Source organism: Fulmarus glacialis, unplaced genomic scaffold, assembly GCF_000690835.1.
Source record: "Fulmarus glacialis isolate BGI_N327 unplaced genomic scaffold, ASM69083v1 scaffold1396, whole genome shotgun sequence".
NCBI lineage: Eukaryota > Metazoa > Chordata > Aves > Procellariiformes > Procellariidae > Fulmarus > Fulmarus glacialis.
This window is the reverse complement of record NW_009216046.1, coordinates 12,655-24,938: the sequence shown is the minus strand read 5'-3', so window position 1 is coordinate 24,938 and position 12,284 is coordinate 12,655. Positions and strand designations below refer to the sequence as shown.

The 12,284-nt window shown below is 40.5% G+C and overlaps 1 protein-coding gene across 1 annotated transcript in view; it reads left to right on the top strand.

Moving 5' to 3' along the window:
* Positions 1-12,284, top strand: part of PTK2 (protein tyrosine kinase 2) — a 72,601-nt gene that overhangs the window by 50,238 nt on the left and 10,079 nt on the right. The window contains exon 17 of the mRNA XM_009579134.1: positions 6,213-6,275. Coding sequence (XP_009577429.1) covers positions 6,213-6,275 — 63 coding nt within the window. The remainder of the gene's footprint in view (positions 1-6,212; positions 6,276-12,284) is intronic.

Here is a 12,284-nt window from a genome sequence, read left to right as displayed (position 1 = left end):
CCCCCCCCCAAAATTGATGTCATGTCTCTCACTTGCTTTGAGACGCCTTACTAACCTTTAGATTTTGATAAAATTGTTTTGCTGAAGTGTGGCTCTCCCTTGCCTGCCACAGGCAGGTTTCAGAAGAATATTTTTCCTTTTGAGCACAGAGAACAATAGAGAGAGTAGAGCCAGATTTTAATTTTTAACTTATGTAACTAAACAGTGTAGTGTTCTCAGTTAAAACTGGCTACTTTCAAAAGCTGCTCTATTTACACAAACTCCTACAGTATATCTCACTTCTACTATTGAGAATTGGATCACAGGGGAGTAACTGCAGATCATTTAGTGTAAGACACTGCAACGAGAAGAAAAATCCTCAGTGGAGTTTCTGTTAGTACAATTTTTGTTTCCCCAGAGTAACACCAACTTGCACATGACTTGAAATTTATTGCTGCTTCTACAGGATAAAAATACAACTCAAAACATGTTAATACAAGTATAAACAGCACTGATGCTGTGTTTCCTAGAAGAGACACCCGAGATGAAGAATTAAATTGCAGTGGCATTGAAAGGGAAATTTGCCAGGTTCCGGAGAGGTTGTTATCTATGTAAGCAGTTTGCCTGAAACTGGTCCTTTGAGAACATGTGACTAGTCAATACTTGAAAGGAGACAGAAATTTTGTTTGCAAGCTGCAGCTTTAACAGAATCCAGAATTCTGAAATTCTGCTGAAAAAAAGAGAAAACAAACAGATCTCTCTTCATGGGAAGCTCCTGAATGAAAATAAATCTGTTGTGTAAAAACTGAAGAGTAAAGAAGTGTTTAATTTTAGATTGTACCAAATATATCCATTGGGAAGTGAGAGGAGAATTGCGGGTTGATTTGGGGGGACTTTTTTTCCAGGACTGACACTCCCTCCCACCCCCTGATAAGAGGAGGGATGTTGCACGCTAGTCTGGTAGCTTTAATAGACACCGATTAAACTTGTGGGCTTTCATGCTCTCTTGATAAAAGTGCTTTGGTATCATCATCTCCAGGAAGGAGGACAGAAATATCTGAATTATTTTTGAGGAAGCTGAAGCAAAGACAAAGCATTACTGCATTTAAAGCTTGATACAGGTAACTACAGAAGACAGTTTCTGTCCAGGACGTATGCAGGTGGAGGGGGTGAGATGACTGCAGTACAAACACATTATGTCAAACAAGTAGAAGTCTGTTTGGCCTTCTATGTAAGGAATCTTACTGTTCGGATTTTTTAGGTGCTCAGTCTCGTGGACTGAGTTTTTCACTCATCATTTGTAGCCTGTGATGTTTAGACCTCAGCAGACAAGCAGAATCACAAGAAATTAATGAAGTTCTCATTCTGCACTTTCTCCTGACTTGTTTTTTGATCATATGGGTATTTCCACCCCCAAAAAAAAACCTGGCAAAGATTAATCAAGATTTTACTTGTACACAGTGCATAGCATATAGAAGGTGAATGAACAACCTCCATCCCCAAAAGCAGTGCTCCACAATTGCATATGGCCTCTCTGCTGCTGGCACTTGCAGCTCGCTGTAACTAAAAGATTTGGCCCATTACCCTGCAGTCTGGCATGCATGCTGCGATACTCACACTTATGTCCAGCATGCTGGATTTCCTTTACAGTATTTGCATACACGGAAAATCAGCCCGTAAGGATCAAATTACTCCATTAGGGCCACAGTATGTGTATGTTAATATTCCAGCCCTGACTTCTTGTGTGTAGAATTAATTTAAAAGCAAATCAATTAATTAATTGAGTTAAAATCATGTTTAAAGGCCCTCCAGAAATGCTTTTATTTGTGGGTTTTGACAGAAGTTTGGAACTGCCAAAGACTATCCTGATATTTAGGGGTTTTTAACTGGTTTTAGGAGAGAGTATACCTTGTGTATTTTAGTATGGAGTTTGACCCAAAAGGACAATCATCTGTAACCACAGATAGGAAACAAATGGTGGTGGTGATGCCATGAGAGAGCCTACTGAACTGGTAGCTAGTTAGTTTGCTTCACAGAAGTTGTGGGAAAGAAACTGTCATTCTGTGGCTTTTCAAGGTGACCTTTTAAGTTCAGCAGTATAGTGAAGTTAGTGATTTTTATGCTGTAACTTCTGGCACTGTCACTAACTATCTCTGAACATTTTGCAGAATGCTTTTCTTCTTTTGGGCCTGTTTAATTACCTGCTTCCTCATGTATATTTAGTTTCCAGTTTGAACCTTTCTTTGTGGCTGTATTGATGTTATGTGGCACTGTTTTTAATCATATAAAATAAAGAGATATATGTGCATGCCTTTTAGTAACTCCTCAGCAGACAGAGCAGTGTTGTGCTAAAAAATTTATAGTCCTTTCCTGTGATAGGCTAAGAAGAAATAACTCGCATAGTTTCCTTATCGTGTTTGGTTTTGTTTCTTTCTGAAATTCCCACATAGTTGTGGTTTTGTCCTATTTTGACACTGAGAACTGCAATTCAAATATAATTGATGTGAACTGTTGCTAAAATAAGATTTTAATTTTTAGCCTGAGAAAATCCCACCAAGACATTACAATTTGGCATGTCCTGAGAATGCTGAGACTTACATGTTCTTTTATTAGTGAGTAACCAGAAATACTGGAAATAAAGTAGATTATGTTCCAGATTGTCAACATACGCATCCTGTCTGAAAAGTCCTCTTGATGTTTCCAAAGATTTCAGATAATAGACTATTTATTAGGAAAAAATCCTTTTGCTTTTGAAGGATTTTGATTTTCTGCAGGATTTTAATAACATATAGTTCCTCCCTTAAATATGTATCTATAATGAATATAATAGTAAGTAGAAAAGGCTTTTCTTAAACTTGCATTTTAGTTAGTACAGTTGGCACTTTCACCAAAAAAAATATTTCAGAGCACTACGGTTTGTATGCTTGAGAAGTCCCACCGTACTATGAGTATGAAACACATTTGAAGATGATTTGTCATCATAGTTGGTCACTGTTTAGCTTCAAGGCTTGAAAAATATACTCACAAGTGACAACTTTTTCAGGTAAAGCTGAAATCCTAAATCTCTAATTTCCCAAAGGCTTCATTTTCTGAAACAGCCTTACACTGCACAAGGTGTTAGAGGGCCTTTGTAGACATACACTCTTACTAGCTAAGTTCAACTTGGGCGCTTCACAGCCAAGTGGATGTCTGGAGGGTTTTCCCCCCTCCAACTCATCTCCCTGTTGTATATACACCCTCAATACAGTTGTGCTTCAACAAGTGCCAGAAATGTTCTCCATAAACGCATGCACACTGAGCACCTCAGCACCCACCACCCAGTTTCCAGCCCCTTTAGCTGCCTCTCAGAAAGGATCGTTTCCCATCCAGCCAAGAAGCTCTGTATATCTAATGGTATGCCCAGTACCAGGATGGGAGAATCATTCAGAGGAGTCTCTGTGGTTCTGGAAAGGATGCCGTGGAGGTATAGGGCCATAGCAGGGACTGGAAAGATAGAAGGATGTGCTTTGGGGCTGTAAAATGGTGTGTAAAGTACAGAATAGGTCAGTTTTGGTGTGAGGCTTATTTTTGACCTAGAGAATGTTGTATTAAACACATCTGGATGTCAGTGTTAAAAATTGAGCAATGCATTGCTATGTAATGCCAGCATAAGGGGCTAAAATTAAAGCTCTTACCACTGTAGAAGCATAAGAATTGCTGCCAAGTAATATTTAAAAATACAATGGGAGTTTGATCTTAGATTTCACCTTTACTCTAAAATAGTTTGTCTTTTGAAATTTCCACAGCTACGCAAATGAGTAAATCAGAATATCATTTACTAAAATATGAGTTGTTAGAGTTTATTAGAACACAGTCAAGTCACTAGAAATATAATTGGACCTGTTGTTAGTCATTGGACACAAAAGCATGTTGAATATTCCTCTGTTGTTCCTTGTGTTCCTAACTATCCGAGTTTTGATGGGGCAGAAGGAGGAAAATGTTTAGAGAAGTTGAAAGGGCTTGCGTTTATTTACCACTAAAGATTTTCAGTCCTTATTTCTAAGATGTGAAAAGGCAGATCGCTGAGATGCAGGTGGGTTGTGTAGCTGTACAGACTGCTCGTGGACCCACTGGTTTGCCATTACCCATTGGTGCTTGGTATCTTCATTTTCAGATCAGGTTCTTGGAGATGCCTGGGCAACACCCTACCTTTCATGGCTTTGCTTGCATGGGGGCACTCAACAGGACTCAGTATTTTTGTTGGCAATGTGTGAAGCAAGTGTTTGTCAAGTTAATAATGCTCATTTTAGTAATATTTTGTGTGTATTTACAACCTTTCTGTGAAACAATTCGTAGACTGTAGCTAGGTGGTTGTATATGTGGAGTCTGGTTTAGGGTGCATTTCTGGAGTAATAAATTGTTAAAAGTGCAAAGAGCATTAAAGACCCCTGTGATAAAATAGTCTTTGACTATTTCCAAAGACTTTCGGCACTTCCCTGGCTAGAAATGAACATGAAACGAAGGCAAATTGTGAACATCAGTGTAATAGAAATTTAGTTAGTCGTATGCTTAGATAAACAAGGATAGCTATTTGCTTTAGCTTAAAAATGTAATAAGAATCACGACTTACTTTAGATATCTAATGAAGTATCTAACATATCCATATCAAATGAGACTTTAATCAGAAAAAATGCCTTCATCATAATAAAGGAAATAAACTGGAGATTCGTCAATGGTAGGTTTCATCATATAATTTGTCACAAATTCCTGGAGAAACATTGGGAAATCGCTTGCTTGTGTCTGCTTCAGTTCTTCATGTTTAAGATGGGGTTAAATATTTCCCTGTCTAGTATGATTTGTCTATTTTTAATCTGCAAGTTCTTTCAGGCAGCGACTGTGTCTGGCTGTGCCTCAGTCTGCGGAAGACTGAATGAAAATCCAAAGTATAAGCCCTTCTGACAGACTAGCAGCACAACTGGAGTATTTTTAATGATAAAAGATCAATATTAGTGTATCTTTGCAAGTTCCATTTGCCCTGCTGGCTTTTTAGGGTCATTTAGCAGGATATGGGAGTTGGAATTATTCTTTAGTGCTTTTAGAAAGAAAGGAAAGGGTTCTGGAGTGGCTTTAAACAAGAAACAAATACGTTTGTCCCCCAAAACTGCCCCTGAAAGAACATGTATCTGTTCATGGGGTCAGTTTAGTTACAGTCAATATTCATATGCCTGCATTTCTCTAATCAAAAAATTTCCATTCTCATTCTGTGTATGTCTATTTTATGTATATATCCATACAGACATATGAAAGAATGCAGATGTTAGTTTTATCTGTTTTCTGAAGAGAATGAACTCTGAGTCTTATAGGAGAGTGAATTGAAGAGTCAGATAAATCCTCTTTCTTTCTTGTTGTGTGCCAGAATTAGTGCACTAGAAAAGCACTCTCATTTTGCTGAACCTGTGTCTTCAGATCAGTGTTAACCTTTGTTTCACATCGGCTCTTCCTTTGTCTTCCCCTGTACTTAATGTTGTCCTCGAGGAATAAGTACAACATACCTAGATTTGCTGGGGAGATGAGAAAAATGACCGGTTTCTATGCAAAAAAATTGGGCCAGTTTTATTTTTACTTTTTAAAACAACCAAGCCCCGAGTTCCTGTATCTTGCTTAAGACGTATAAAATAGAAATTCATTTGTTTGTTGCTTGTATCACGAGAATAGTGCATCTGTATGTCTTTATTAGCTTTCTGAATCCAAATGCAGTGTTTAAAGAGCTCCAGTAATTGGCCCCATTTGCAGGCTTGGAGAGGGAGCCAAGTACATATAAACCGTCCTCAGGCAGGAAGCGGGAATTAATGCACAGCGTTTCTCATCCCGTGGTTGAAATTTTGCTGTTGGGCAGCAAACAATTTAAGAAAAAAAACGAACAACTTTTGCTGCCTTTGAGAAAATTAAAATGCAGGTTTTCCAATGTTGTGTTAAGGAAATGGTACTACCAATATTTATAACAAGCGTTTTTACACGTGCGCTGAGAACGGGTGGTTGAGAAGCAGTCGAGAAGGCTGCCAGGAGTTTCAGTAGCTGCAGTTGCAGAAGCGCGTAGTCGCAGCAGTGGGGGTGTATAGACTGGAATGAAATGGCATCTGTATTTGTCAGTGTAAATCTTTAACAGTATTTTCCTGTCTTTATAATGATTTTAAACCTAGGTTGCATGAGTCGGTAAGCAGAGTACAGAATGAAATTTTTAATTTTTGTTTTAGAAACCCGATGTGCGGCTCTCCAGAAGCAGCATCGACCGAGAGGATGGAGGTCTCCAGGGCCCAGTAAGTATGTGTGGGATCTTTTCATCTCCCAACTCTTTCTCCGGTTTCCTGTTGTATGCTGTCTTGATTATGGGAGATGATTTAAAGTTTTTGCTAAATGTTTCCACTATTATTACATGATTCTACAACTTCCCAAGTGGCTCAGCTTCTGTGGGAACAGCAGCCGTGGCAAACTTGTTCATGCAGCAGTTTGGGGGATTTGGGGTTTGTTTTTTTCTTCCCCCTTGAAGCTGCTGTTGTAACAAATGCTAAAATGTTTCCACAAATATGTTGCAATAACGTTTTAATGCTCATGTGCTGTATAATTGGGCTTTTTATTTAAAAATCTGGATAGTTTTCTGAAAGTTCTGTCAACAGGAAGCAGGATTAAAATAACTTTGCAGTTGTTTAAATATCTGAAGGGTTTTCTTACAAGGAATGTAAATGGTACTGTTGTATTACCCAGAAATCTGTTTGGGGTAAATGATCCGCTATGAAACAAATGGAATAAACCCCATCGCCATTCATTTATTGCCAGACAACAGCTGCAGCTGTGGTATTCTTTCTTACTGGCTTAACTTCTGTCTGTTTAAATAAAAACGTCTCTCCAATTATTTAATTGCCATTGGAATCTCTGAATCATACTGATTGAAAGGAGGGGTTAGGCTAGGGACTGTTAATGATAGAAACCTAATGCTTCATCTACTGTTAGTCCCCAGGGATCACCTTTAAAATAGTTAAGTTAATATTTTAAATTCACTTACCTAGTTCATTTGGGATGCGATTGTAAACTCCTAGTTGGGCTTCAGTATTTCTTCACTACCTAAGAATTTAGGGACTCTTCCTGCATTTGCAGCCAAAGTACAATCATGAGTGAGTATATTAATGACAAACTGCAGCGTGGTCTCTAGAGACATTCAGGTCTGGAAGCTGCTGAGATTTTTTTCCATGAAGTTGGAGAAGACTATTAGTTACTAACTATTAGTTATGTCTTTGCTATTGTTGCATTTTTATGTAAGAGCAAGTGAAGTATCGCTGGATTTTGCGCTACTCATGAAGATGCTTTGAGATAACCTGGAGATTTTGAAGTCATGTCAGAGGTTTGATTCAGGTGGCTGTCAGGGGCAATGGGTTTAAAGTACAGCTTCTTGCAGCCAGCTATTTTCTCTGACTGGTATTTGATTTCAGCATGACTGCCTGGGGTTAGAATAAAAAGTAAAACACCCAGATCCCAAACTGCTTATAGGGGAAGTCCTGGCTTCCCAGACTAGGTAGTACAATTTCACACCCCAGTTGAAAGAGTGTGAAGAAAACACTTAGTGATCATTGACAAAATGAGTTTTAAAAGAGACTCTAATTCGTGATAACTACATTTCTAGTTCCAGAATTTGATTTTGCATTTTTATAGTTCTTAATACATTCAGAACATAACTTTGACTGACTTCATTTGCAGTGGGAAATGTCTAATGCTTCCATGAGTCAATCTCAGTTTCTCACCTAGAGGATGAGAAATAGGCAGTAGTCATTTCTAGGAGAACTATGATTAAATAATTGTCCAGTGTAACACAGAGATTTCTGTGACAGTGGTGAGGACGGAATCCAGTTCACTGAGGTGTCATTTACGTCTTTCCCATAAAGTGACTTTTTGAGTAGTCGTCGTGGTAGTTGGAATGGGAGCAGAAGGCACAGCAGCTCTGATTCATGCTCAGAGCAGCAGCATCTGTGCAGTTCAGGGATGCTGGGAGGGAGAAGGAGTAATACGTGATCCTGTTCTTGGATGTGGTAGTACAAATGAAAAGTTATCACATGCATTTTATTAGTTTCTAACTGATAAGCACGTGGCTGTATAACTTTGTGCACATTCTTTTGACTTACACTTTTAATACACAATTTTCTGGAAGTCAAAAAGCAAGAATTGTGTGAAAAGTGGAATTTTACTCTCTTTCCTCTCTTCCCCTCTTTCTTTTCCCCCAGGGTTATCAGATCTGAAATAGGTTAACAACACAAATCAAAGTTAACGACATGACTGATGGTGCTGGCAGAAAGCAGATGTTTTTTCTAACTAGAGAGGGCAGCCGTATGACAGTGTGTGAGATGATCGGCCAATGGCTTTCAGAGGTTCGTGGTGACAGCAGGAGAGTTTCAGGGCTTTGGATCTTTGATTTCTACTCCTGGTTCCTGAAAGTGAAATTTGATTTTTTCAAGTCTGTAGTTACAGACTTAGAGTAGGCAGGGTGAATATGCTCCTTTATTTCTAGCCATCACGTTTCTGCTCTAAAGTATTAAGTTGATAGAATATCATCTACGAAATTTAGAAGAACTTCAGATTTCTCTCTGTGCAATACAGTTTTATGCAACCTTACTTCCTGGAATTTGTGCTTCTTGACACAGTTTTCCATAACAGATAGAAATGAGCTTGAAGTAGAGTTAGTGTGGGAATTTTCATTTCATACAGTTAAAATTTGAAAAATTTTTGAGCAGCTGAAGGCAGACCTCATGAAGTGCTAGGCAACCTTAGCCATAGGAGCTACTGTCAGATCTGTCTGTAATTTTAAAACCATAACATGAATTTCTAAAAATGCCAGCTGAAGCTTTTAATAAGTGCTGAACTGAACTACAATTGTGACTATCCTTCGAGTTTGTTAATGGGTCGGTTGCAAGGCATGAGCATCTCGGTTCAGTTTGGAGGATCTCCTGCAGAGTTTCTGTGTGCTGTTGGGCAAGCTGCTTGGTATCCTCATAGTCATCTAGCACTGAAATGAGGTGATGGTAGAATTAGAAGCTAAGGAATAGTAAGTGTACTGCTATTGTCCCTCTTATCTGGGTGTGTTTCTGAAAACAGAGAATATGAGACATTCAAAAACAGTTGCTTAAAAGGTCAGAAAAGAAAGTTAATGAATTAACATTCTTAGATGGTGATTTATGATAGCATTATCCAAACTTGAAGGTGAATTGAAGCAAAACTGTGTTTTCGTACCATTAAAAGTGAATCCTAAGTGGTCTGAATGTCATCTTCAAAATGTTAAAAAAGCAGCTTCCTCAGGTCTGATGCAAAGAAGTATTCTGACTTTGCAGAAAGTGGTCTTTATTTTATAAATAAATGCCTTTTTGAGATGTTTCAGTACTAGACCTATTAAATTCTAACTGCCTTCAGTGTTTTACTTTGCAATGGAAACTGCTTTATACAGATACGCTTGCATAAAATGTGACTCTGTTGGGATTGTAATACTTTTTATTACATGACAACTGCAAGTTTTGTGTAAAGTATTAATTTGGTTGCGACCAAACAGATTTTCATCTTCTATAGAATGATAGAATACCTCAAGTTGGAAGGGACCCATAAGTATCATCGAGTCCAACTTCCTACTCCTTGCAGGACTACCTAAAACTAACCCATATGACGAAGAGCGCCGTCCAGGTGCTCCTGGAACTCTGACAGGCTTGGTGCCGTGACCACTTCCCTGGGGAGCCTGTTCCAGTGACCAACCACCCTCTCAGTGAAGAACCTTTTCCTAATGTCCAGTCTGAACTTCCCCTGACAAAGCTTTATTCCATTTCCTTGTGTCCTATCACTGGTCACCAAAGAGATCAACACCTCCCCCTCTGCTGCCCCCCTTCAGGAAGTTGTAGACTGCGGTGAGTTCCCCCCTCAGCCTTCTCTTCTCTAAGCTGAATAAGCCAAGTGACCTCAGCTGCTCCTCATATGTCTTGTCGTCAAGGCCTTTTACCATCTTAGTTGCCCTCCTCTGGACACACTCTAATAGTTTGATATCCTTCTTATATTGAGGCACCCAAAACTGCACCCAGTACTCGAGGTGGGGCCGCACCAGGGCAGTGTAGAGTGGGACAATCACCTCCCTCGACTGGCTAGCTATGCTGTGCTTGATGCACCCTAGGACACGGTTGGCCCTTCTGGCTGCCAGGGCATACTGTCGACTCACATTCAACTTGCCATCAACTCAAACGCCCAGATCTCTTTCCACATGGCTGCTTTCCAGCCTCTCGTCCCACAATTTTTATGTGTAACCAGGATTACCCCGTCCCAGGTGGAGAATCCAGCACTTGCTGTTGTTAAATTTCATACAGTTGGTGATTGCCCAGCTCTCTAGTCTATCCAGATCTCTCTGTAAGGCCTCTCTACCCTTGAGGGACTCCACAGCTCCTCCTAGTTTAGTATCGTCGGCAAACTTACTTAATGTACATTCGATTCCTGTGTCCAGATCATTTATAAAAACATTAAAGAGCACTGTCCCTAAAATTGAGCCCTGGGGAACCCCACTGACCGCCAGCCTGAACTAAAACTCTTTGGGCCCAACCCATCAGCCAATTCTTCATCCAATATATTACAGACTTGTCTAGCTGTGTGCTGGACACTTTGTCCAGAAAGATACTGTGAAAGACAGTATCAAAAGCTTTGCTGAAATCCAAAACCAACCACATCTACTGGCTTCCCTTGGTCAACTAGATGGGTGACCTTGTCATAAAAGGAAATTAAGTTGGTTAAGCAGGACTTTCCCTTTGTGAACCCGTGCTGGCTACGGCCAATGACTGTGTTGTCTCTCAAGTGTTTTTCAGTAACTCCCAGAATAACATTCTCCATAATTTTACCAGGCACTGAGTGAGACTGACAGGCCTGTAATTACCAGGGTCTTCCTTCTTACTCTTCTTGAAAATAGGGACAACATTTGCCAGCTTCCAGTCGGCTGGGACCTCTCCAGACTCCTAAGACCATTGAAAAATAATGGAGAGAGGTCCCACAATAACATCAGCCAGTTCTTTCAGTACCCTGGGATGAATCCCATCGGGCCTTATGTTCATCCAGCTGGAGCAGCAAGTCTCGAACAAGTTCAGAGCCAGCTGGGAGTTTGTCATCCCCCCAGTCACGGTCTTCCAACACAAGGCTCCCAGGGGCCCCAGGGTCCATCACTGATGTTGAAGACAGAGGTGAAGAAGGCATTAACATCTCTGCTTTGTCTACGTCCCTGTTTGTGAGGTAACCACCTCATCAAGCAACAGGCCAATGTTATCTCTGATTGTCCTTTTGCTGTTAACATACGTAAAATTTTTTAAAAATGCCTTTTTGTTGTCCTTCACAGTGCTGCTCAGCTTGAACTCTAATTGAGCTTTGGCCGCATGAATTTTCTCCCTACAGTGACGAACAGCATCTCTGTAGTCCTTCTTTGTCACTTGTCCTTGCTTCCAATGTCCGTAGGCTTTCCTTTTCCGCCTAAGTTCTAGAAGAAGATCCCTGCTCAGCCAAGCCAGCCTTCTGCCCTGCTTGCTTGACTTCTGACACTCTGGAATTGCCTGCTCCTGTGCTCTTGAGAGATGGCTCTTAAAAAGTGACCAACATTCATGGACCCCAATACCTGCAAAAGCAGATTCCCAGGAGACCTTACTAACTAGCTCCCAAAGGCTGCTCTCCCCATACCCAGGGTTGCAGTTTTGCTGGCAGTTTTTGTCCTATCACCAACGATTTGAACCGCAACTTCGTGGTCACTTTGACCAAGACAACCACCAATCACCACCTCACCCATGAGTCCCTCTCTGTTTACAAACAACAAATCTAGGAGGGGGCACTTTTCCTAGTCGGCTCCCTTAGTACCTGCACGAAGAAGTTATCTTCAATGTGCTTCAGAAATTTCCTGGAGCTGTTTGTGTCTGCTGTGATATTCCCAATTGACATCTGGGAAGTTAAAATCACCTGTAAGGACAATGGCAGTTGATCTAGAGATATCTCTTAATTCCTTGTAAAATAATTCATTGGTGTCATCATCCTGGCTGGTTGGGAGGTCTCACAGCTGGCTTGAGTAAACTCCCACAACAACATCCCCTTTATTTGCTTTCCCCTTCATCCTTACCCAGTCGATCTCAACCATGTCATCACCAACTGTGTAAGCACCATACAATCCAACTCCTCCCTTACATACAGCACCACCCCCCACCACCTCGCCTGCCCTGCGTATCCCTCCTGAAAAGCCTAGAACTGTCCATCATGGCACCCCAGTCACAGGATTCATCCCCACAGGT